The sequence below is a fragment of the Terrapene carolina genome, unplaced genomic scaffold, assembly GCF_002925995.2.
Source record: "Terrapene carolina triunguis isolate 2854851 unplaced genomic scaffold, T_m_triunguis-2.0 Scaffold113, whole genome shotgun sequence".
NCBI classification, from domain to species: domain Eukaryota; kingdom Metazoa; phylum Chordata; order Testudines; family Emydidae; genus Terrapene; species Terrapene triunguis.
Window position 1 is genome coordinate 28,180,640 of NW_020664464.1, and position 26,750 is coordinate 28,207,389.

At 38.2% G+C, this 26,750-nt stretch overlaps 1 protein-coding gene across 1 annotated transcript in view; it reads left to right on the top strand.

Moving 5' to 3' along the window:
• FBN2 (fibrillin 2) overlaps positions 1-26,750 on the top strand; it is a 250,004-nt gene that overhangs the window by 143,269 nt on the left and 79,985 nt on the right. Inside the window, exons 24-35 of the mRNA XM_024193355.3 lie at positions 2,675-2,902; positions 4,725-4,850; positions 7,479-7,607; positions 9,591-9,716; positions 10,258-10,383; positions 11,299-11,421; positions 11,570-11,695; positions 14,547-14,672; positions 16,049-16,171; positions 17,900-18,022; positions 20,098-20,223; positions 25,369-25,491. Coding sequence (XP_024049123.1) covers positions 2,675-2,902; positions 4,725-4,850; positions 7,479-7,607; positions 9,591-9,716; positions 10,258-10,383; positions 11,299-11,421; positions 11,570-11,695; positions 14,547-14,672; positions 16,049-16,171; positions 17,900-18,022; positions 20,098-20,223; positions 25,369-25,491 — 1,605 coding nt within the window. The remainder of the gene's footprint in view (positions 1-2,674; positions 2,903-4,724; positions 4,851-7,478; positions 7,608-9,590; positions 9,717-10,257; positions 10,384-11,298; positions 11,422-11,569; positions 11,696-14,546; positions 14,673-16,048; positions 16,172-17,899; positions 18,023-20,097; positions 20,224-25,368; positions 25,492-26,750) is intronic.

Here is a 26,750-nt window from a genome sequence, read left to right on the forward strand (position 1 = left end):
TGTTTATGGTGTGGGCTTCCATTTTCCCATATTTGTTTGCTCACAGAAAATCAGGATGTGTATGTGTAATCGGCATCTTTATGTAATTTTGTACAGTAGGTTTGGCTTAGACTTTTTTCCACGCTTGGTAATGTTATTTCTAGCATCTGTAGGAAATGTTACAAGGAGCAGTGTGACGCTTACAGTTGGTGGATGGAGGTGAGAACTGATATGAGGGACTTTGATTTTAAAACAACGTATATTACAACTTTACCTTAAGTCCACCACTTCATTTTGCCAGGGTTTAACCAATAAATGTCAGTTTAAATTGCATGGCCTAAGTCTTCTATTAGACTACCTAGGCCATTTGGGCCACATGGTACATTCCTGAAGTAAGTTTACTTGCTGCAAACTGCTTAATGTACTACAGTGGTTTTAATGAAATCAAGTGTGTATTAGCTCAGTTGTGTGAGCAGAAAATAATTATACATCTTGAGGGGACATGGAAACCATGAGGATTACATTTCCAGTTCTTACATTTGTGTTGTAAATTGTTTAAATCAAGATGCATATACAGGAAATTTACACAGGAAATTTATATTATTTTGAAGGATTTGCATGGAAAATATATCTATAACTCATCTGTGTCATTTTTAGCTCTTCCATCTTCCCTCATCAGTCCTTTATTTCCCCTGTCGAGCATTAAAAAACCCAGACAATGCTTATTAAAACCTAATTCCTGATCTAGTCTGTCATATGACAAATTAATACAACATATTTTGTTTTGGAGCTATAGATTGGTTTTCTCTCCATATCAACAATGCTCTTTGTATCATAGTCTGAGTTGTGTTACTTACACAATGCATTTGTCTTCATGTTTTTCCTTGCACACTGTAACTGTCCCCCTTTTCTGTAGAATACACTGTTTCTTAAGGTCTAATCTAATTTCCATTGATGTAAATGAGAATCTTTCCATTAGCTGAAGTCAGTGACTAAAGTTCTTTTGACCTGAATGGGCATAGGAGCAGGCCCTTAGTACTTACACTATTCTACAGTTGCTAAATCATACACTGGTACTGGCAAAGTTCTGGAATGCTAACGGAGCATTGTCACAGATTTGTCCATCAGGTTTCAATCTGTATGTTTAGAAAAGTAAATCTGGGAGGAATCAGAACTGGAAAGGGAAATCAATAAAATTAAATGCAGTATTATGAGCTCAGAAGAGTCAACCAGACCTTCTTTGCTCTGTTGGAAAAAAATAAATAAAGATGTAGATTAGTGACAAACTTTGGGATATGCTGTTATGTATTTTCTTGAAACTTCTATAACTCAATGCAGAGATTTGATAAGGCCCCTGCTATGCCCTTTGGGCTTATACAGCTAGCCAGATACATAGGAAATGGGTATTTCCAATATGCTTGGAATCAGTACATATATGTGGATGTCTTATCGATGACGAATCTTTCAGTAAACTTCTGAACAGTATCAGAGGCTTACAGTAGCATGTTGTCAACATTTCTTTTATGAACACTATTTGTCAGGTATTCATGACTTGAACTTAAAAATTCCCCTCCATGCTAGAAATTAGCATTTAGGGACTTAGCTATAAAATTAATTTTTATATTGATTTAATCCTTTAAATTAAACAACTTTCTTAAAAAAACATTTGTGTTATTTCTTGGCATGATGAAAAATGCATAAGAGATTTGTGAAAACAGTGAGACATTCTGACATGCTCTACTGGGAGATTTTTGTCATGTTTGGTGTGTAGAACACTGCAGCTTATTTTTAATGGGTGATACAGGTAAGCTTGGAAAAATGTACACATGCCCTTTGAGCCTTAAAACATGAATTCACACACACACACACAACTACATATGTAAATAAGAGATGTAATACTTCTTTAGATAGTACAGTATGCAAATGTGGATTTTGTAGGTCCAATTGGTGTATGTACCTTTTTGGTAGACCCACCCATTTCTATACACATTAGAAAATTTGTCCCTAAATGTGACTGTAAATGAGCTTCCATTAAAGTATTCTAGGGTTTTGTTTTGGAGGGTTTTTTTGTTACTACTTTGAGCTATTAACACAAGGCCAACAAAAACCAGCAGAACTGGAACAAAATTTTGCTTAAACCTGTATCTAAAATCTTCTGAATTCTTCATGTTATTAATCCAATATCACAGATTTTAAAGAACAGCTGATTTTTACTATATATGCCATACAATATTTATAAATTAGAGTATCTTTGAACAGTGAATAAATATATTTCTGCTTCCTACCAAATACACACAGACAATCAAGGGAGCACATTCGTGTCATGACAACACTATATCTTGATGGTGTAATAATGCAAAGGTCATAACATTTGCATTGAAACTTTGTGATCTATACCTCTCTTTCTGGAGATACTTTTACTCAGTGTGAAACAATACACATCTAGAAATCCATCAATAATATAACATCAGCAATGGTATTTATGCATCTGTGTAGTTCATATGATGGAATATCAAACACACATGTTGGCGTCTCAAGTACAAATCTGATCTTGTACTCTCCTCCCTAGAGGTATAAAAGGCTGAACATCACGCATGCATAATTCAAAAATAACTGTTTATTAAAAAGTCATTAAATTTAGCAAGCAGTTACTCTGTAATATGGTATAATTGCCTTTGTTGTATAAAATGTGCAGATAACCGCATGGAGCAATGTTACCTGAAGTGGGATGAAGATGAGTGCATTCAGTCCGTACCTGGCAAGTTTCGTATGGATGCCTGCTGCTGTGCTGTTGGTGCTGCTTGGGGCTCAGACTGTGAGGAATGTCCTAAGCCTGGCACCAAAGAATATGAGGCCTTGTGCCCTAGGGGACCTGGTTTTTCCAACAGGGGAGATGTTCTAACTGGCAGGCCATTTTATAAAGGTAAAATCCATACTTCGCTGCACATAGCTTACTGGAGCTGAAAGTGGGTGTTATTTGTATCTTTCAATCATTAAAGGGAAAACACCAGGGTTTATATGATTAGGGATGTTATCAATTAATAGCATTAAAATTCAAACATAACAAATATTAGTTAAGAAATAGTCATCTCCTTCCCCTCCATGTGTGGAATGTGTTTTGTGGCAGCAATTTGGACATATTGGAGTAGGGATAAGATGAGTCTGGGAAGCCAGAGAGGAGAAGTTTATGGTAGTCAAGGCAAGAGATTAGGATGTAGTCATGGTTCTTGAGCATGTGAGTGGAGAGGGATGGATATGTTTTGGAGCTGATAATGTAGAGGAAAAACCTGCTGGATTTAGCAACAGCGTCCATTTTACATGAGAAGGAAAAAAATGGCTAAGATGATACTGAAGCTGAATATTCTGGTTAGAGAAGATAATGAAGACAGTACCAGCAGTGAAAGAGAAAGGAAGGAGAAGGCCACTGTCCTTCCCCTCTGCATGCTGCCTAAGTGACTCTTGCTTCCTCCTCAGACTGAGAGGGGTTGGAAACTGCCTGAGGAGCTGGAGGTGAGATATTTATTGATGCCCAAGTGAGGCCTGGGTTGTGGAGGGAGAACTGTGGATTGTTACGTTCTTGGAAGGTATATGCGTGACCAGAAGTTGGGCTAGGGGGGATGGAGGTGAGAGGTAGAAGAGGACAGAAACACCAGTTTCTCCCTGCCACAGAAAATTGAAGACTTAAAGTAATAAGTATATTCTCACCTTTTTTGTCCTCATTTCATTTTTATACAAGGTGAGATTATTCTGAAATATTTTTAAACAAGCGCGTATACTGCAAAGCCTTTGTCTTGAAAAACATCATATTGTTTGGAGAAACTTGAACGTTTTTCATTATGCATAACCATTCATCAGTTCTGATATTTAATTGTTACTGTCCTTACTCAGGTAAAACTCCTATTAAATTCAGTGGAAGTCAGCCTGAACAAGGATTAAGGACTAGTATTTTGTCCAGGATTTAGCTCTGCTTTTCTCTAACTATTGTTTTCTCTTGTACTCGCACCAGCACTTTCTTCTGCACATACTGCTGTCTCCAGGCTACAATTTTGTTCCATAAAATGAATGCTTCTCAGTTAAGGGCATTCATCCAGTAGAATGGTACCTAGAAGTAATGTATAGTGCTCATCAGATAGTGTTTAGGGCCTGAGTGACTCTTGTGTGTACAAAGAGGCCCTTTTATAAGCCCTGTGCAAGGACTATTACAATTGCAGTCCCCGTATTATGGAGTATGTGGGGACTGCTCTCTCCATACATTGCAAGGGACTGTTTTGCCCCAAAGTGGAGTGAAAGTGTGGGACTATACCCTTGCCACTCCACTGCACTAGTCTGCAAAGCTGCTGAAAAGTCCCCATGTGCTCTGGGAATCTCAGAAAGAGTTTCAGGGAGCCACAAACTCTCTCACCAAGTTATACCTGGGCTGGCATGTCTCCTCACTGCCTCTTTCTCAGGCTGTGTCTTATAGGCACAATTTATTCCACAGGGTTTCTTCATTCTCTTTCCTGCTTTGTTTTGAATTCACAACCTCACAGTGGTAGCTGAGGTTCAGTTTCTAGAAAAGAATGACTTTCAGCAGCAGGAATGAAGCAACAATGTCTTATGCACTGCCAGGTCTATTTTGCAGGGTAAATCAGAATAGCGCAGTTTGTTCAGATAACAAAATGATGCTCAGGAATGGGAAATTACCACTCTCGACACAGTTTCCTTGTTAATAATTTAAATGTTCTGTTTTATTTTTTTCTTCATAGATATTAATGAATGTAAAGTGTTCCCTGGTATGTGCATGAATGGCAAATGCAGGAACACAATTGGAAGTTTCAAGTGTAGATGTAACAGCGGGTTTGCTTTAGATATGGAGGAAAGAAACTGTACAGGTAAGTGTTACATTTTCCCCAGTGTTTAAAGGAAGCTGCACCCATTTTGCTCAGTATGGCGATCTAAAAACTCACTATCCAGACTTGCAGTTCTTGGGAGTTTTCCCCAGTAAGAAATGCAAAATTTGGCTGTTAGTGTGAAGCTCTTGAGCTTCTCTTTCAATGAGTGATTCTCTAATAATTGTGTCTTCTAATGTATTCTCATACACCAAAACTTTTGTTAAATTACTGTTAAAGTTGCTTAAGTCAAGCTTCTAGAAATGAAATCACTAAAATTCAAGAAAATTGCCAGTTAAGGCAACATTAACATCCCTTACTACCTAGGCATCGTAATACCAGGTGGACTCGGAGACTCCTTACTTCCACCACAAACTCACATTCATTTGCAAAATGCAGCGCAAAATGCTTATATCCAGTTCCTTACAATCATGCTCACATGTGATATCAGGCATAATACTGACAGACATGTAATATGTATTATTGGCACTTAAAAAAATCTGAGGTCAGAGTTAAGCTAGTAAGCTTGTGTGATTGAGGAACTGAATGTGTGCATTGTGAGTGATTGCATGTTGGAAATTAAAGTGGTTTTATTCTGGAGCTCAGGAATTTCTGTGTGTGCGCGTTTGGGTTGTTTGATGTGTGTGTGATAAGGCATCTGAGGTTGGTCTGGATGTTAATGTTCCCTTACCTGGTGTTTTCCGTGGTTTTCTAGTGTTTGTATTGGTGGAAAATGCACTTAAGCAACCTTATTTTTAAGTTAATGAGAGGTCAGAGAACATTTTTTCACAAAAGTTTTTTTTCCCACTTTTTCATTGAAATTTTGTTCAGATCAAAATTTTCTGCTGACCAGCTCTAGACTCAATGATCTTTTAATGTGTTTTTGTGTTTTAAATTACTAACAAAATGGGATTAGTGGGTAAAATTTGTAGTAGGCCAACCGTGCTGTGACATGAGGTCCACTGCAGTGTATTGCTGTCCTGCACACCTCTGCACATCTGTACGTGGTATAGGAATTACTGTTGGGTTGCACAGAGGGGAGCGAGAGGGAATGAAATGGAGGAAAAAGGGAGAGGATTTTATCCATGATGGAAGTGTAAACAATGTGTGAAATGTTAAATGATTCCTTCTTCTCTCTATCTCCCCATGTCCCTCCTCATCCCTGCCTCCCCAACTCCATGTGTGTGTCTGCCTCCTGCAGCTCCTCTATAAACACTTGAATTTGTGCATTCCTACATCTCTGAACCACCTATCCAGATATCTCCTCTCTACAGTCTCCTGACCACTTTCATACCTGACACCCACAACCCCCCTTTTGCCCCATGTGCTCTATTCCTGTCTTCCTCACCCTGTCTTTCTTGGACCTCAGGGAGAACTACACCAGTTCTCTGCTCCTCAATGCTCTGCACTTCTCTGGGGCTCCTCTATTAATCAATTCAGTGTTCTCAGATATCTATAACCCCATCTTCTGATTTCTGTTCCACTTGTACACTTTTTATAATTTTGCATTGTTTTACACATTTTTACTGTTTTTAAAAATAATTTAAAAAAAGAGACTTCTATATATAAAAATAATTAATAGGACCAAGGACTGAGGATATAGTGGAAAGCACAAACCAGGAAGCCAGTTTGGGTAGAAAGACTGGACAATTGGGTGAGGCAGTAGGCCAACGAGAAAGGCAAGCAGTCTGGCCAGTGGGCTGAGGAGTCAGTGAGGAGCACGTTGCTCAGCCATGCTCCCCAGTCCTGCAAATCCTGATACCCTGCATCCAACACTCTGTTGCACGCCCTCTTCAGACCAACTCCTTAGCTGCCCACCTTGCTTCCCTGGCTCCTTACATGGAGCCCTTCCAATACATTATCCCTTCCACTTTGGTTTTCGACAAATGTGCCGTGGTTCGCCAGACCAAGTTGCATATTTAGACATAACTAATAAAGTACATCAATCCAAAAGAGAAATTAAACTGCAAATCTAAATGTGAAAGGAGTCATTTTAACTTCCTAACTTCTAAAGAAGTGAACCAATATACTTCTAACTTTCCAGAAAATTAACTTTCTATTTAGGAGTAAGTGTTGTGAGTTTAGATACTCTTGATTTTTGCTTACATAATATATTAAAGTAATCTCCATATTACTAAAAAAACAGGAGTACTTGTGGCACCTTAGAGACTAACAAATTTATTAGAGCATAAGCTTTCGTGGGCTACAACCCACTTCTTGTAAATCTCAATGCCTCTTTAGCTATGGAGTCAACTGACATCTCCATAATAATGACAATTCCAAGAGGGGTGATAATAATCAGAGCTTTTCTATAACTTTGGAATTCTTGGTATGGTGCCTATTGCATAAATATCATCCCATCAAAAATATGATCCTAAAATGATACCTGATGGAAACACACTTGTCACAAGGTTTCAAATATAACTTAGATTTCTGAAGTCACCTTGTTCCAAATCTTTTATGACTCAATTGATCACTGACTCATTCTTTTAAAATATTAAATGAAATATTTGAATGCCCATGTATACACTTCAGATTTCACTGGAATGAGTCACTTCTCTATTTGCATGTAAAGCAGGATTCACTTTAAACTATGTTTGATTTTTTTCCCTCTTCATTAATGTAAAATAGACATTGATGAGTGTCATATCTCCCCGGACCTCTGTGGAAGTGGTACCTGTGTCAACACTCCAGGCAGCTTTGAATGTGAATGCTTTGAGGGCTATGAAAGTGGATTTATGATGATGAAGAATTGCATGGGTAAGTGTTGTCAGAATGTATTGCAGTCCTTCCATTTACTGTTTGGATCCTGATATTTTAAACTGTGTGCACTAATGCACACCTAATTAGCATCCATAATTACTGTAAGTATAAATCAGGTTTGACTGTACACAGATGTGCAGTTAATGGTACAAATACCTGTATTGTGCATGCAGTTATGGTAATTGTCTACATAATTAGGTTTACAATTCCCTGCACACTTTTTTGCACATTTTAAGGAGTCATAGAACTATAAGTCTGGAAGTGCCTTTCATGAAGTCATCTAGCCAGTACCCCACACTGAGGGGAGGACCAAGTATAACTAGACCATCCCTGGCAGGTGTTTGTTTAAACTGTTCTTAAAAACCTCCAATGATGGGGTTCCACAAGCTCCCTTACAATTCTATTTCAGTGCTTAACTATCCATATAGTTAAAAAGCTTTTCCTAATATCTAACCTAAATCTCCCTTGGAGCAGATTAAGCCTGTTATTTCTTGTCCTACCTTCAGTGGACAAAGGGAGCAATTGATCACCATCCTCTTTATAACAGCCTTTAACATATTTGAAGACTGCTATCAGGTCCTCCTCAGTCTTCTTTTCTCAAGACTAAACATGCCCAGTTTTTTTAACCTTTTTCTCAGGTCACGTTTTCTAAACATGTTATTAGTTTTATTGCTCTTCTCTTGACTCTGTCCAATTCTCCATATCTTTCCTAAAGTGTGGTGCCTACAACTGGACACACTATTCGAGCTGAGGCCTCACCAGTGCCTACTAGAGAGGAACAATTACCTCCCATGTCTTACGTACAACACTGCTTTTAATTTTCCTGAGAATTATATTAGCCTTTTTCACAACTGCCTCACATTGCCTACTCTTATTCAATTTGTGATCCACTATAATCTCTAGATTCTTTTCAGCAGTATGATTACCTAGCCAGTTATTGCCCATTTTGTAATTGTGCATTTGATTTTTATTTCCTAAGTGAAGTACTTTGCCCTTATCTTTATTGAATTTCAACTTGTTGATTTCAGACCAATTCTCTAATTTGTCAGCTTGGTGTCATCTGCAGACTTATAAGCACACTCTTCCCTCCATTATCCAAGTCATTAATGAAAATATTGAATACTAGCAGACTCAGGATTGTCTCCTGTGATACCTCACTAGATACATCCTCCCTGTTTGAGAGCAAACCATTGATAACTACTCTTTGAGTACAGTCTTTCAATCGGCTATGCATCCACCTTATGGTAATTTCTTCTAGACCACATTTCTGTAGTTTGCTTATGAGAATGTCATGGAGGATTGTGTCAAAAGTCTTACTAAAATCAAGATACACATCTACTACTTCTCCCCTCCCCTCATCCTCTAGGCCAGTAACTCTGTCAAAGAAGAAAATTAGATTGGTTTGGCATGATTTGTTTGTGATAAAACCATACTGGCTATTACTTATTACATTATTATCCTCTAGATGCTTACAAATTGATTGTTTGATAATTTGTTCCAGTATTTTTATAGGTATCCAAATTAGGCTGACTAGCTTATAATTACCCTGGCCCTCTTCCTCTGCATCCCCGTCCCACCGGCCCAAGAAAGATATTATGTTAGCCGACATCTATCCTCTGGGAGTTCTCAAAGATAATTGGTAATCGTTCTGAAATTTCTTAAGCGCCACAGGATGAATTTCACCAGCTCCCGCCAATTTGAATCCATCTAATTTACCTAAATATTCTGAATATCTCCTTCTTAATGATTGAACTTCATAGTTATTTCTTACAAAACAGGAGAGTAGAACTCATTCGAGAGCCATTACTGTACAATTTCATTGCTTACCATATTACAGGAGGTGGAGAAGATCAGTCATTACTTCATTTTAATCTCTTTGTGAGCCTCAGATTCTGAATTACCCTCTGATGCTGACAATTCCTTTTCCCTTCTTTTCCCCCTCACTAATTGTTCCTTAAATGCTGTCCTGTTTCCTTTCAGACATAGATGAATGTGAACGTAACCCTCTCCTTTGCAGAGGTGGCACTTGTGTGAACACAGAAGGCAGCTTTCAATGTGACTGTCCTTTGGGACATGAGCTATCACCATCACGTGAGGATTGTGTGGGTGAGTTTGTTACCTGAGGATGGCATGTATCTGTGGTATAAAAGCTGCTTGGGACTGACAAGGATGTGGCGCCAGGAATATCTACACATTCCTGTTCTCCTTGTTTCTGGATTGCTTCAAATTGAAGCCTGATACTGAAAAGTCCTCAGTACACTCAGCATCTATTAACTTCAATGGGAATTGAGGGCTTAGAGCACCTTGCAGGAAATGTTCAGCACTTCACGGGAGTGGACTCTCAGAAATTGTAAAAGAATCTTGTCAACTTTCAATTAAAATACATAAAAGATAAAAATTGGTTCCTTTATGAAATGCAGCTCTCCTCTCTCCATGTATTTGGAGTACATTTTTGCTTTGTTTCACGTCTTCTATGAAATATCACTTGTTCAGTTGCAGTGTTGTTTTGTTACATAGTCACTTCCAGGGATAATTTAAAGTATAGTCTCTGTCCATGTTTCCTTAGTGGCTCTGGCATTCCAGCAGCCGTTGCAGAACTGGCCTTCTGAATGGCAAGTAATTGATGTGAGCAATTCTTCTTTTTCAGATATAAATGAATGCTCATTGAGTGATAATCTCTGCAGAAATGGCAAGTGTGTGAACATGGTTGGAACATATCAATGTTCCTGTAACCCCGGATATCAGGCCACTCCAGACAGACAAGGCTGCACTGGCAAGTATTGAATGCTTCCACCTTCATACTTTTATGTCATCTCTCTTTACATTTAATTTCCTGTTAAAACCAGTCAGAGCCAGCTCTTGTCACTATCCAAAGCAGCAACTGTTGGGACCCTCTCTACCCCAAGAGTTATGAAAAGAGCAGATTGTTTCAATTTAAATATAGAGGAAAGAAGGGTGGTGTTGCCATGCTGCAAAACCTCTGCGAAACAGTTTGAGGAAAAATCATTCTCATTATACTAATCCAGTCAAATCTGAAGAGATTTAGCTAAAGTCCAGATGGTGGTGTTCAATTTTATTCCCTGATCAAAAACAGCAAGGGGTCCCATGTTACTGCTTTTGTTACTGATTTGCCCCTTTATCCCCTCCCCCATCACATGTGGTACATATAGTTTTTTTAAATGCAACACTATCTCTGTAAATACTTTGGGAGATTCCTCCTGTGTTTTATAACTGCGATTCTGTAGTTTAAGGTTTGTTTATAGCACTACTGAGTTATAATAATTGGTAGTATGCACATACTGTTAGGTTACCTAACTGAAGGGTTTTGATACAAAGTTGTGCTATGCTTTCACCTAGATGTCTTAGAGTCTCTGGAATTTTCTTCCTTCTATTTCATTTCCTTTCAAGTTCTCATCTTTACTTTCTTTGGATCTTAGAGCAAGAAAATCAACAAATATCAACAAAAACAATGCCTAAAAACAGTCACTTGCTTCCATAGATAAAAATGAGTAATGAAAGAGGGAGGGCTAAACAAAGTGTAAATCAATGATATAAAGTGAGAATAGAAATTCAATATGAGCTCATTGTTGAAAATAATTCCCTTGCTAAATAAAATGGCAAGCAAAGATGACTTCTCCTTATGAAAACAGAAGGGTCAAATAATGTAGTCCAAATGTTATTTTCCCAGATATTGATGAATGTATGATCATGAATGGAGGCTGTGACACACACTGCACCAACTCGGAGGGCAGCTATGAATGTAGTTGCAGTGATGGCTATGCTCTCATGCCAGATGTGAGAACATGTGCAGGTAAGAGAGGGGCTAAAACAACATTGTAGTATCTTCATGAGACTTCATTAAAAAAAATTCTTACATCGTATCCTGTAGCAAAACAAAACATACTATTTTAGCAGATCCTTATCTGTATGTGCTGTAATGTGATCTGCTTTCATTCCAGATATTGATGAATGTGAAAACAACCCAGATATCTGTGATGGCGGGCAGTGTACTAATATTCCAGGAGAATATCGCTGTCTTTGTTATGATGGCTTCATGGCTTCTATGGACATGAAAACCTGCATTGGTAAGTACCTACAAGTTATATTTTAGCAGTTATGTTATTGTGTGTATTTCCTGATGAATCACTACAAGCAGAATCAAATTGTGTAAGAAAAAATTGCTGAAAACAAAAATTTATAGTTTTTCTTAAGAAACAACCTTAACTGCTTTCCCTTGAAGAGAAAATATTTTTAAAAGTCTTTAATCTAATTTGGGTCCATTAACACTAAAATGCCTTACTCATAATCTAAGTATTACTGCACGATATCACTACGGGGCAGAGGTAAGGCTGTTTGGGTGCCTTCATTCTTTATTTCCATAATGTAACAGATTTGAACTTCCTGAAAGTGTAAGGCTTGGTTTGGGATAATTACGTCATCCCTGTAATTTTTTTTACCCTTAAGTTACTGAAATATACTCTCAAATTTAACTCTGTTTTAACAGTTTCCAGTTTTTTTGATCTGGGTGTGTGGGGAGAGGGGAATACACACGTTCATAAATTACATACAGAAAACCTGTGAAGATTTAAAGGTACAATTTTTCCCTCCACTGTTCTCCTCTTGGAACAGAAAACCTCAGGTTAGAATGTTGTATAGCAGTGGACTATGAGTCTGGGTTTCATACTTCGTTAACATCATCACTCACTTTAAGAAGCTTGTGAAGCTGTTCCTGTTTCTTATTGTAGCCTGTTTCTGTCTGCAACAAAGTACTAGTAGTTTGATCTGTAGAAATATTCGTAACATTTTCTATTTACTTAATAGCATGTGGAGTGACTGAGGTAATTAGTTGTGATTCTGATCTTACACCAGTATAAATCTGGGGTTACTCCAGTGAAGTTAAAACATTGATGTAAAATGGGTATCAGAGCAGAGTCGTGCCACGAGTGGACAAATCTACGAGGTTGCAACTAGATCTGCAATTTGAAGGATGTAATAGGTTTCAAAGTTAGCTAAACTTTGGGCTCAAGCTACAGTCTTGTAATGTAATTGAGAACCTAGTTATTATTCATAATGTAGTAGAGAGCCCTAAACACAAAGCCTAGGCGTACACTAAATTTATTCCTGTAATCTAGTGGGTATTCTTAATGGAAAGATTTTATCATATATACAACACTCTCATTCTAACTGGGAGGAGTGAGTGACCCTCAAAAGTAAACTTATTTCTCTCTTGGAACTTCAGGCTGTACCACACAAGCTGGTGATGAAGAGACATGATATTGAGGTGTCTGCAAAAGGGATCAGTGACAATAGCGCTATAAGAGGGCGATCTGCTCCTTTAATAGCCCAGAAGGGAGACAGGGAGCAGCTGACCCTACCCCAGAAAGCCACACAGACAGGTGCTAGGAATCAGATGATGTAGCTGATCCATACCTCAAGATTGTCCCACACTCTCATCTGGAATATAAAGGAGAACTCAGCCATGAAGGGGGTGTGGGGAGAGTCAGGAGAGAAGATAATCTCTGGCAAACAGTGCTGCAGACTGCAGGCAGGCCCCATGGAGCCCCTCTGGCTTGGAAAGGGCCCTCCCAGCAACTGCCAGAGGACCCCCCAGTCTGAACGCCTAACCAGATGGTTGCTAGTGCTGGTTTTTGTATACTTGTCTCCCTTTGCTTGGGAAAACAATAAACAGATCCCTGAAGAAAGGGACAGAAACCTAACCAGGTATTAAATCTGTGTGGAAACCCTTTCTGAAGACCAAATAGGAAACCTTTGCCACAACTGCTCCCAACCCATGGGAGTTCCCTAGACATGTTAGGGCCCCCTCTTCAATCCTCTCTGATTGGGACTCCTCCACTGAGACCCTGGAAAATGCAAAAGAGTCCTTACCTGCATTGAAGTCCCAACAGATCAGAACTACAGGGATATGTCTGAAAATCCCTGGAAATCTTACGGGCCAGTTCACTTCCAACTCCACTCCTGCCACCCCTATTTAAAATTGTGCCTATTGGAATTTATACTTACCAGTATTTTATTTCTTTCAAAACCAAAACAGAGAAAACACTAGCAATGCCTTTTTATTCTCACCATAGTAATTTCCTTCATTGGCATACCCTGGTGTTACCATTTCATTTAAAAGGAGGTATAAAAATATCGGGCAATATATTTGGAAAGTTCCATCTCTCTTGGCATCACTGTATTGTTTAGTAATATGAATCACTGCATCTTTATGAATTTTCTCATTTGGCTGTTTGCCATTTACCTGATTTTAATGCTTGTCCTAATATAGAGGATTTGCTGTACCTCGTAATTATAATCCACATTTTAATCAGGGGTAAGTGCTTTCGTTTAGATTTTACTTATGTTTCAATTACTATTTTAGTTTTATTTTTTTACTAGTGACACTCTGAGGCCTAAAATACATTCTCTCATATGTCATTCATCAAATTTTAAACGATGAACAAACCTATGAAAATTGAAGTCCGTTTGCAGATAATACAAGACTAGAAATAGGGTTACATTTGTTAAATAAATTGTTCTCTGGAAGAAAGTCTTAATAGCATTGCTACAATATGATGTTCATGTCTGAGTGTTTTTAAATTGACTTTACATTATTCTTTTAACAAATAATCAACTTCATAGTTAAACATTCAACTCTTTTATCCATTTGAAAATGCTAGTGTAATTGTGCAAAAATATCATCCCTACCTCTTTAGAGAATTGCAGAAATGAAGTGAGGAATGGTTGAAATGTAGTATGTTGAAGACTAATATTACCTATCAAATCTCAAGTAAACCTTGAATATCTTACTAATAGAGTTATTGATTACTTCTGTCTTTCATTAAATTCACCTGAAGGGTGAAAATATTTCCCCAAAATAGATTATGCTATTAATTGGCTGTAATATTCAAGTAATAATTAAACTATATGCACCTGCAGATGTGAATGAATGTGACTTGAATTCCAACATCTGTATGTTTGGAGAGTGTGAGAACACCAAGGGATCCTTCATTTGCCACTGTCAGCTAGGATATTCAGTCAAGAAGGGAACCACTGGATGCACAGGTATAGAATATTTCCAGCATTTGTATTATGCATTATAGTTGTTATATTTCATCTTCAAAGTTTTAGTCTTTGTCACAGTGGGCAGCTCCTAGATGGATTTCACATTAATTGAGGGAAAAAATGTACATCAAGTAAATCTAAATAGCAAGAATAAGATCAAAGGAAAGAGAGGAGAGGGAAGAAAAGAAGGTAAAGAACAGAAACTGAAACACGTGCAGTCCTTTGATGAACCACCCTAGCAACTGTACAGTATTAAAGTCAAACAGGCTTATATTCTACAAATCTAGTAGTGGAAGAAAATCCTTCCCCTGGACACAGGGCAGCTACTATGCTAGGCTGCTTGATGGAGGCTGTTTCAGCCAAATGACTCTCATCCTATTCTCTATGCATTGCCATGCCGGAGGCTTCCATGACATCCACCTATCTTACCCTCCATTTTTCTGCAGCTAAACATCATCCTTTCTATTGTAAATGGGGCCGTCCATAGCTGCATAGCAGGAAACTGGATATTTCCAAAACTGCACTTCTTAGGAAAGTTGGCAACAGTTATTAAATGGAAGCAAAGTTCTGATCACAAAAGAGGAGGGTTTCCCTGAGTTATTGTATCAAAGAGAAATTTCAGTTTGTTCTTTTACTTACTGTTTTTTGCAATGTTTGGTTTTATTGTAGTATGCAAGACAGACATTATTATGGGATATATAAAACTGAGAAACAGATCTTCTTGAATGTACATATTTGCTATATTTGAAAGATTTCTGTTTTTAAATATTTTTGTTTTTCTCTTATTTATCAATTATTTGAGTCTAACAAGAGGAATATATGGTCTTAGGTCCTCAAAAGTGCTATTAATAGGGACCATTTTACATATTTTTGTCTTTTTTTCTAGCGGAGTGTAATAAATATTTTTCTGTATATTCCACAGCTGTCACTCACTTACAGTAACTAAAGATTTTTTTTTACTATAACTTCGCCTTTAGGGATTTTTTGTGTAATTGTCAAATCCTTTTTATGAATAAGATTTGCATGTATGCTCAGAGGGCTAATGGGCACATTTTTAAACAAATACAAATAAATAACATTTGTGTAAGTTTACATGAATATCAAATAAAAACCTGATATTGTAGGAAATAACAAACCCAGTTTTAATATATATTTGCAGATAAAGAAAAACCTGGAAATATAATAGACTATATACTTTCTAGTAACACAAGCTATAAATATAAAACAACCTGATTAAATCATTATACAGTATTTTTATTTTGAAACTATGCAACGGACATATGCAGTATGTTGGAAAAACATCACAAGTCAACTTTCCAATATTTATGAAGCCTTGGAATTGAACTTTTATTGATCAATTTGTTTTGCCTTGTTAGATGTGGACGAGTGTGAGATTGGTGCCCACAACTGCGACATGCATGCCTCATGTGTTAATGTCCCAGGAAGCTTCAAATGCAGCTGCAGAGAGGGATGGATGGGAAATGGCATTAAATGTATTGGTGAGTGTGTAATTAGTGATGCATTTGTTTGGCTGAAAAGTTTTTAAATTGGACTTACTTGACTATTTGAAAAAAATCGTTCTATTCCTTTACATGTAAAGATCTATGGGCAGATAGAGAAATAGGATTCTTGTATTTCATTTATTTATTTTTTGTTCTGTGAAGAAAAAAGTTTACTTCTATCTCAAACTCTTGTCTGTCTAGCAGTTTACTTTAAATAACTTAATATGAAATGATTCAAGTCAGAATACTTATGTTGGCTTATAATATTGGAAAGAAATGGAACACTTTAGTGCAGACATCCTTTGATGCATGTCCAGCATTTTTAAGCTAAATTCAATCAGTTATAGAATGGAGAATGAATTAAATATTTTTTCCAAAGCTTAAGGGTAAATGTCAAGCTGTGTAAAATGTTAAGTTCATTTAAAAACAAATGGAAGAAACAAAATGTTGTGAGATTCTGTACCAGTGACTCATAGATCAGTATCTATAAGTTAAAGGAAACTTAAAAAACATCTCTTATTGTTCTTTTTCTGTCTCTGCCACTGGCTGCTGGGTGACCTTGGGCAAGTCACTTTACTTCTCTGTGCATCAGTTTCCCCATCCTTAAAATGAGGATAATGGTACTGACCTCTTTTGCAAAGCACTTTAAGATTTATGGATGAAAATTGCTGTATAAGAACTAGGTATTATTATTTTATTTTATTATTTATATAAAAGATAAGTCTGAGTATTATGAGACAGCACTACATGCTAGATTTACAAAGGTTTAGGCATTGGTGGATACAGACAGGCACTAAGTCTGATTTATAGATGCGCCTTAGTGATTCAGGCGCCTAACTTCCATTGATTTTCACCCACATAGGTGCTTTTGTAAATCTCACTCATGTGACTATCAGTGTCTTACGGTGGCTAAATACCTTTGTAAAACTGCCCCTAAAGCTCACTGTGGTTAAGCCATTGCTGAGAAGAAGGGAAAGCCCCTCTCCCGCAAGCTTTTGGGGGCAATTTATTGTTCGAGGTTTCATTGCATCTCCAAGTAAAAAGAATTGTTCTTCTTTGAGTTGTTGCAGTTGTGTGCTCCACACCACGAGCCAGCGACCTTTTTCCTGCAGCAGTTCCCACCAAGGTGGCACATGCATCCTGCTCCTCCTCAAGGCCCCTCCCTATATAAGGGCAGTACTGCCCTGACTCGCCTTAGTTCCTCCTTACTGCCACTAGCCTAAGTCAGAGCTCCTTGTGTAGTTCTCTGCTCATGGATTATTACCTGCGTCACAGCTGCTGGCTGGGACTTTGTTAGTGTAAATAGTTAGTAGGAATCAGTACCTGTAGTATGGTGTAGTGTTAGTTTAGTAGAGGTTTTGCAGCATTCTCCAGGTTTTAAGCACTGTTTTGATTCCAACTTCTCTAACAAAGTACTAAAATTCAAGTTATTTAGGGTATGTGTCACTTGAACTGCAGTAGTTTGTGCATGGAACCACTTCATTCATGCATATAAACTTTATTGTAAGAGGAAAATTTAAAATTAAATCAATTGTTTATTAACCAAGTATCTCTTACTGGTATTTAGCATTGGTACAGGTGTCCTCCTGGCTATAATAATCAACTTTGTGTTTTTTGGTGTGTATCACCTCACAGGTTAATTGCGAGTACAGCATATTACCTGCTATAAATATACAGTTCTACTCTTTACTCTTTCTAATGTCTTGGTTTTCTTCTGCTGTACAGATCTTGATGAATGTTCTAATGGAACCCACAAGTGTAGTGTGAATGCTCAATGTGTGAACACTCCTGGGTCATACCGTTGTGCCTGTGCTGAGGGATTCACTGGAGATGGATTCACTTGTTCTGGTAAGAAAGGTCTAAGAAGTTTCCTGTAAGGGTAGTTTGGATACTGATTTTTCCCATTTTTTTTCGAAGCTTTGCAAAATTAGGACTAACTCCCAAAGGTGGGGAGAAAATTGTAAGAGCCTCTGCCATACAAGATGCAAGTCAAGATCCCTCCAGATCATTCAAGAAACTTGCTAGCAGAGACTCTTGGCTCTCACTTTAGCTTGTGTACCAAATCTGCAGGTGGCTGATTGGCTAGTGTTCTTGTCTACCATACCCTCCTCCTCCCCGCCCACTCCCATCAGCCAGTAAACTCTATAGCCAGGAGCACACACAGCTCCAGCTCCCTATTACACATCCTGTCCCTGTTGGCAGGATCCCTGTAGCAGGGACTGCAGAGGGCAGCATCTGTTTTCCCTTCAATATGCCAGTTTGGGGAGGATTTGGTCATTATTATATGAAAGGTTAAGTCTGGTTAGAATTGAAAAATATATCATGCTTGTTCCTTTGCATTTGCTAATAGTTGGCTTCGAATTTCTGTTTTAAGAATGAACTTTTTCTCATATGGTAACTGAAAATAATCTGAAATATTGAAAATTATCCTGATTTTATATATAAACACTGATGAGATTGTGTATTTGCATGATTACAGTTTTGTCACCCTTTCAATCCACAATATAGACCTGCAGTAACGTCTGTTTTCTTTCAAGTACTAGCGCATTTTGTCCTGCCATAAGTGCAGGAGGCTGGACTAGATGACCTCTCGAAGTCCCTTCCAGTCCTATGATTCTATGATGTGTGTTCAGTGACTTTTTTGTGAATACATCTAGAATATGCTATAATGGCTAGAAAGTAATGTTACTGCATACTATACTTTTCAACTAACCTAAATATAGACCCAAATTTACTTCCATCCTAAATAGATAGACACTGTCTTCTTTCTGTTTATTATGGTCAGAATCATTAAAATATTCTTTTAATTGTAGTAGATGTAGTTGTAGTTGATAAATATGTGGTTTTAAATCAACTTTTCCCCTCTACTGTTTATATGCTTCATTCTGGGTCATTCTCATATATTTTAAAGACTAGTATTTTAACATTTTGTTTTCATAATTTTGAGAACTAATCATTAATGAATAGAGGGGAGGGATAGCTCAGTGGTTTGAGCATTGGTCTGCTAAACCAATCCTTGACGGGGCCACTTAGGGATCTGAGGCAAAATCAGTACTTGGTCCTGCTAGTGAAGGCAGGGGGCTGGACTCGATGACTTTTCAGGGTCCCTTCCAGTTCTAGGAGATAGGATATCTCCATTAATTTAATTTATTTTAAGAACTAATAAGTCAGATTTAGTATCTGGGTATACTTAGTCTGGGTGATCTGGTTCATTTTTCATGTGGTTACAATGACTGCACTCTTGAACAACATTCCCATATATATGAAATGTTTATAAATCTAAATGATGCTAGCAAAACAGTAAAATTTTAAAGGCCAAATGTTGAAAGAACACCTGCAAAAATTAGCGTACTATGACGTGTGCACAGAAATGATAGTTTAAACCCACAGACCCCACTGGTGTTCAGTTTGTATATGCAAATAGTGTTTGTGTATTTATCATTTGCTCACACAGTTAATAGGGTTAAAAAATTGTGTGAAAAAGGCAATTTACATTTGTATAAATAGAGATTTCATTTTGAAAATTTGCCTCTAGAAGTGTCTTATTCAGAAATATTTCATCAGTCATTATGATGCACGTTTATGACTTCAGAAATTAAATATCCTCCTTATTGTTTGTCAGAATTGCCACTAATGGGTTTGGAAAACTTGCATCGGTTCAAAATTAGATACTGTATGATAAAATCTATTAATGAAAATGTCAGTACATGGAGACCCATTAGGGGAAAAGATATTGGAAATAGTTGTTGCCTTTTGTTTTTCTACATTCTTTTATATTCTATCTTTGAATGGTGTACCTGCTTTGCTTTATATCAACAAATGTTGAACAGAATTTATTTGAATGATAAATGGGAAGAAACAGAATCATACTTTGATAAAATACATCACAGAAATTTAATGGCTGCTTACTTCTTTTCCCGCAGATATTGATGAGTGTGCAGAAAACGTTAATCTGTGTGAGAATGGACAGTGCCTGAATGTCCCTGGTGCATATCGATGTGAGTGTGAAATGGGATTCACTCCAGCTTCAGACAGCAAATCTTGCCAAGGTAAGTTACCAGTACTTCAACCTTGTTTTCTGAGTTTGGATTGGCTGCTGTGAAGGAAACCACAAGAAGTGCTGGAAGAACCTCAAGCTAGAAGCAGAATACACATAACATGCTTCATATGCTTCTCCAGCAAGGATTATTTTGCTGTATGAATTATGGTGAAGGTAGCTTTCATCTCTTATGAAGTTTTCCTGGTCTTGGGCCAAGAAACCTGGAGTAGAGGTTTGGCTCAACAAGTTTGTTTTCCTTAATCATTTATCTTGTTTTTGTCTTAGTGAATGGTTTGTGGAAAAACTCTGCTGACCACTGTTCTATTTAATACGTTTATACAGGAAATATAAACTATGCTGATCACCACTCTGTTTAATAAATGTACACAGGAAATTTGAACTGTGCTGTTCACTACTGTGTTTAAGTTACAACAACCCTAAAATTTCTCTTTTTGGAACTTTTCTTCTCCTGCTTTCTCTCTGTCATATGTACTCTGTTGTCTGAGACATAACTTTTAGCTGACAGTGATTCCATTCCTTGTAGTGGTCTGATGTCATCTCTCACTTACTATAACAGAAGTATATGCGGACTCTGTTCTAGACTGATTTCTGTGTACTGAGTATTCCAAAACTTTTTAAATCTTGTTTTAAAACACAAAAATGTTAGTAGAAACCTCATGACATCTTGGAAAGTGTAAACCTCTTGAAAAGACATCTAAGGCCAGATTTTTAAAAGCATTCTCTAAAATTGCACCCACAGTTTTGCATATGCAGACCCCCATATATATGTACATAAATCAACTTTCTCACTGCTGTAAAACTTAGAAGCTTTTGAAAATTTGGCCCTGAGAGTCCACTGGTCTGATCCATTGCATTACCACAGTCTTGTCAATAAGCTTGTTTAGGAGATTTTTCAGTGCAGTTTTTGCAGCTGCTTTGCCATCATACTGATACGTAAACAAAAATCCTAAAATATCAGAAGCCATGGATATATTTTGTAAACAAGAAAATCATAACTTTCTGGACAGCCATGGCAAATATTTATTTTTAATGATGCTATGTAGTGAAGTCCTTGAAAGAGAAATTTGAGAATTTTGCCTAAGATATTGGGACACAGTTGTGTTTTTTTTAACAGTAACATGGAGCACCCATGGAACCAAACTATGGTATAGGAAGTTTTGCTGATCTGGTGAGTGCAAAGGAAGGACCTTTCTTATGGGTGAGCAGAAATGGTTCCTTGCACTTGAGGTATAATCCTGGCCATGTTTGGTACATCTACACTGAACTTAACGTAAGAATGGCCAGACCAATGGTCCATCTCGCCCAGTATCCTGTCTTACGACAGTGGCTGATGCCAGATGCTTCAAAGAGAATGAACACAAGAGGGCAATTATCAAGTGATCCATCCCCTGTTGTCCAGTCCCAGCATCTGGCAGTCAGAGTCTTAGGGACACCTAGAGCATGGGATTCCATCCCTGACCATCTTGGCAAATAGCCATTGATGGGCCTGTCTTCCAGGAACGTATCTAATTCTTTTTTTAACCCAGTTATACTTTGACCTCCACAACATTCCCTGGCAATGAGTTCTACAGGTTGACTGTGTGTTGTTTGAAGAAGTATTGGTTGATCACAGGATGACTGAGCCGCCAATGTGATATGGCTGTTAAAAAAGCTAATTCTGTCTTGGGATGCATCAGGTGAGGTATTTCCAATAAAGATAAGGAGGTGTTAGTACTGTTATACAAGGCACTGGTGAGACCTCATCTGGAATATTGTGTGCAGTTCTGGTCTCCCATGTTTAAGAAGGATGAATTCAAACTGGAACAGGTACAGAGAAGGGCTACTAGGATGATCTGAGGAATGGAAAACCTGTCTTATGAAAGGAGAGTCAAAGAGCTTGGCTTGTTTAGCCTAACCAAAAGAAGGCTGAGTGGAGATATGATTGCTCTTTATAAATATATCAGAGGGATAAATATCAGGGAGGGAGAGGAATTATTTAAGCTTAGTACCAATGTGGACACAAGAACAAATGGATATAAACTGGACATTAGGAAGTTTAGACTTGAAATTAGACGAAGGTTTCTAACCATTAGAGGAGTGAAGTTCTGCAACAGCCTTCCAAGGAGAGTGGTGGGGGCAAAAGACATATCTGGCTTCAAGACTAAGCTTGATAAGTTTATGGAGGAGATAGTATGATGGGATAGCCTAATTTTGGCAATTAATTGATCTTTGATTATTAGCAGGTAAATATGCCCAATGGTCTGTGATGGGATGTTAGATGGGGTGGGATCTGAGTTACTACAGAGAATTCTTTCCTGGGTGCTGGCTAGTGAGTCTTGCCCACATGCTCAGGGTTTAACTGATCGCCATATTTGGGGTCGGGAAGGAATTTTCCTCCAGGGCAGATTGGCAGAGGCCCTGGAGGTTTTTCGCCTTCCTCTGCAGCATGGGGCATGGGTCACTTGCTGGAGGATTCTCTGCACCTTGAGGTCTTTAAACCACGATTTGAGGACTTCAGTAACTCAGGCATAGGTTAGGGGTTTGTTACAGGAGTGGGTGGGTGAGATTCTGTGGCCTGCATTGTGCAGGAGATTAGACTAGATGATCATAATGGTCCCTTCTGACCTTAAAGTGTCTGAGTCTATGACTGTGTGTTATTTGAAGAAGTACTTCCTTTTGTTTGTTTTAAACCTGCTGCCTATTATTTTCATTGGGTGACACCTGGTTCTTGTGTTTTGTGAAGAGGTAAATAACATTCCTTATTCACTTTCTCCACACCATTCATGATTTTATAGACATCTATCATATCCCCCTTTAGTCCTCTCTTTTCTATGATGAAAAGTCCCTGTCTTTTTAATCTCTCCCCATATGAAAGATGTTCCATACCCTTAATAATTTTTGTTGCCCTTCTCTGTACCTTTTTCATTTCTACTATATCTTTTTTGAGATGGGGCAGCCAGAAATGCACATGGTATTCAAGATGTGGTCGTATCATGGCTTCATATAGTGGCATTATATTTTCTTTCTTATTATCGATGCTTTTCCTAATGGTTCCTAACATTCTGTTAGCTTTTTTTATTGCTGCTGCGCATTGAGCAGATGTTTTCAGAGAACTATCCACAATGACTCCAAGATCTCTTTCTTGAGTGTAGCAGTTAATTTAGACCCCATTATTCTGTATGGATAGTTGGGATTTTGCTTTCCAATGTGCCTTACTTTGCATTTATCAACATTGAATTTCATCCATTTTGTTGCCCAGTCACCCAGTTTTGTGAGGTCCCTTTGTAACTCCTTGCAGTCTGCTTTGGACTTACAAAATTACTCAAAATAGTTGTCATCTGCAAACTTTGCCAGCTCACTGTTTACCCCTATACCCAGATCATTTATGAATACGTTGAAGAGCACTGATCCCAGTACAGATCCCTGGAGGACACTATATTTATACACATTATTTATGCAGCTATGTAGCTTAACTTACCTTTATTCAGACTCTTAATTTTTACTATATTAGAAAATGATGGATGATGCACTTCTTTACTAGATGATGATAAAATTTTTTACTTGTGATTTATGGCAAACTCTATTTGGATGGAAATTAAAATAAAATAAAATGCACAAAAAAGCATTTAAATAGTTTTATGTAATAAAACAATTTTAAATGTGCAGGATATGTAAGCAAAAAGTTTATCAAAAATATTTTGCATTTAAAACTACCTGATTCATTAAACAAATGGAAGTATTATTTGTAGTTAGTGAATTGAGCTGATTTTCGAGATTTTAGAACTAGTAGATCTCACCCTCTCGCATCTCATTTTTATTAATAGATTGGAGAAGGAAAACAAGTTTTCCTGCTTTTTCAACTTCCAGTTGGTTTATTACCTTTGAATGAACTAGTTGAATAAACTGAAATGAAGAAAATATTCTCTCTGCACCTACAGAAGAGGCTACTTCTGCCCTATGCTTGTTTACCACTTCAACAAATTCTGGTGCTTAGCCAGTGACTTCTACCAATTCAGTCATTTAACTTTCCTTAGAATATAGCAGCAAACGTGCTACTGAATATTATTTTTGTATTCAGTTTAAATTATTTTAATATATTATACTAAGGTTAGGCCTTAAAATAGGTTGTCAATTTCAACTTTAATTTTAAATAGGTATATTTTAAAATATAAACCTGTATTTGATTTAAATTAATTCATTTTTATTTTTTTTTAATTTTCAATTTTTATTTACCCTGATGCACACGTGCAGACATATTAAAACAGCCTGGACTTGCTTTAATTTGCCTTCTCCATTTCATTTTCCAGGTGTTTATGAAACTAGGTGGAGGCTATGTCCATATCTCCAGTTTACTCGTGGAGGGTATGTCTACATGGCAGCTAGACACTTGCGGCTGGCCTGTGCCAGCCAACTGAGGCTTTTGAGCTGGGAGGGTCTCAGATCTCGTGCTCCAGGCCAAACCCGGAAGTATACATAGCAATGAAACACTCCCACAGCTTGAGCCCCATGAGCCTGAGTCAGTTGGCACAGACCAGCTGCGGGTGTCTAGTTGCTGTGTAGACATATCCATAGTGTCTCTGGAAAGATGGGAACACTATGGGTATGTCAACGCAGGAACTAGGGAGTGACCAGCCTACTGCTCTCTTTTTGGTGTACTTTGCATTCTTTCAAGGGGAGTTTGGTGAACCTTACACACATGCTTACCTACATGCTGAAAACTAGGAGCATGGCAAATGATCAATCCCTATCATTTGCATTTGTTTAATGATGTGCTTTTCTTTTCTTTTTTCTTTTTTGTATATTTCTAAAAAGTCATTTAATAGTATTTTGATTTTAAAATCTTTTTTTTTCCATTTGGAATCCAGGGGATTCATTCCTGATAGCACAACTTTTCTTGGCAAATAGAAATACTGAACATTCACTTTATATCTGAAAATTATTATAACAAATATGACAGGAATAAGTGATGTGATGTCTTTAAAGCTACTCCTCAAAAATTCCTGTGTTTAACTTTTAAAGTATACAAGCGGTGTATCTGATTTTCCAGAAATTCTATTAGTGTTTTATGTGTTCTTTGAGTGTTTTTAGTTGTTCTTAAGATAGTGGGTACTACTATGATGAGATGTAACTAATTGCTCTTCCTCTATTCCTTCAGATATTGATGAATGCACCTTCCAGAACATTTGTGTTTTTGGTACCTGCAATAACTTACCAGGCATGTTTCACTGTATCTGCGATGATGGCTATGAACTGGATAGAACTGGAGGAAACTGTACAGGTATATCCAATTCTATACAGAAATGTGGCAGGTCTTTCAAAGAGGAGTTTAATGTCCAGTAACTCCTTTCTTAAAGTCATCCCGGTTAATGTTGTTACGTTGCTGATCAATTAGAGAATATGCTCATTTAAAGTTGCACAATGCTCCCTTATAATGTTATTTAGCAGCCGCCTGCTTTGTCCACTGCTTGCAGGAAGAGCAGCCTGTTGCAGCCAGCTGGTGGGGGCTTGGAACCAGGATGGACCGGCAGCTCCGCCGCCCCCCATCAGCTCCCCTAAATTCCCTGTGCGGCAGCCACCCAGCAGGCTATCAATTGTCCGCAGTTCAGCTGTCCCTCCCCCCACTGTCCTGTGCTGCTCCTGCCCTCTGCCTTGGAGCTGCTCCTGGGAGCCTCCTGCTTGCTGTGCAGGAGGGGAAGCGGGGGGCTGATGTCAGGGTGTCCCCCTCCCCCCTGCTCCTGCCCCCCACTTACCCCACCCATAGAGCAGGGGGGACACATGACAGGGTCAGGACGGAGGGAGCTTGCTGGCCGCAGCTGCTGTCTCAACTTCCTGATCTACTTAAAAAAGCAATGTACTTAGAGTGTTGTCAGCGTACTTAAAGGGGCAATGCGTGTCTCTCTCTTTCACACAGGATGTGTGTCTCTGTCTCTGTCTGCCATGCTGTCTCCCCTCCCTCCATACGTGCTGCCTTGTAGAGTGTGAGGCTACATTAACAACAATGTGTTAACACTTGAGGGCTCAGAGGAATGCTAGTTCATCATTTAGCAGTAAAGCATTCCCTGGGAAATATCCCACCCTCTTCCACCCTCTGACTTCACCACCTCAACAAAGCTTCACAATCATCATTGCTTTGTACAGTATTAAATTGTTTGTTTAAAACTTATACTGTGTGTATTGTGACAGCTTCAGACCAGAAGAATATAAGAGAGTGGTGGAAGGCAGGTATATCAGCCTTCAGAATGAGCAGGTCCCTGTTCCCTGGATAGCCAAACAAAGGCTACTCCAGGCCAATTAACACCGGATGCCAATTAACCAATTAAGGCCGTTAGGCTAATGGAGACAGCTGGAACCAATCAAGGTCGCACTTATACTGTTTAAAAGCTCTCCTTCCAGTGCCCTCTGGGGAGCCGAGGAAGCATTGCTGAATCCTGAGATAAGGCTGAAGCTAGGAAAAGGGGACCACGGGGGAAGTGGCCCAGGGAATCAAAGCAGCGTCAGTGGTGAAGGGCAAGCCAACAACAGCTGCTACCATTAGGG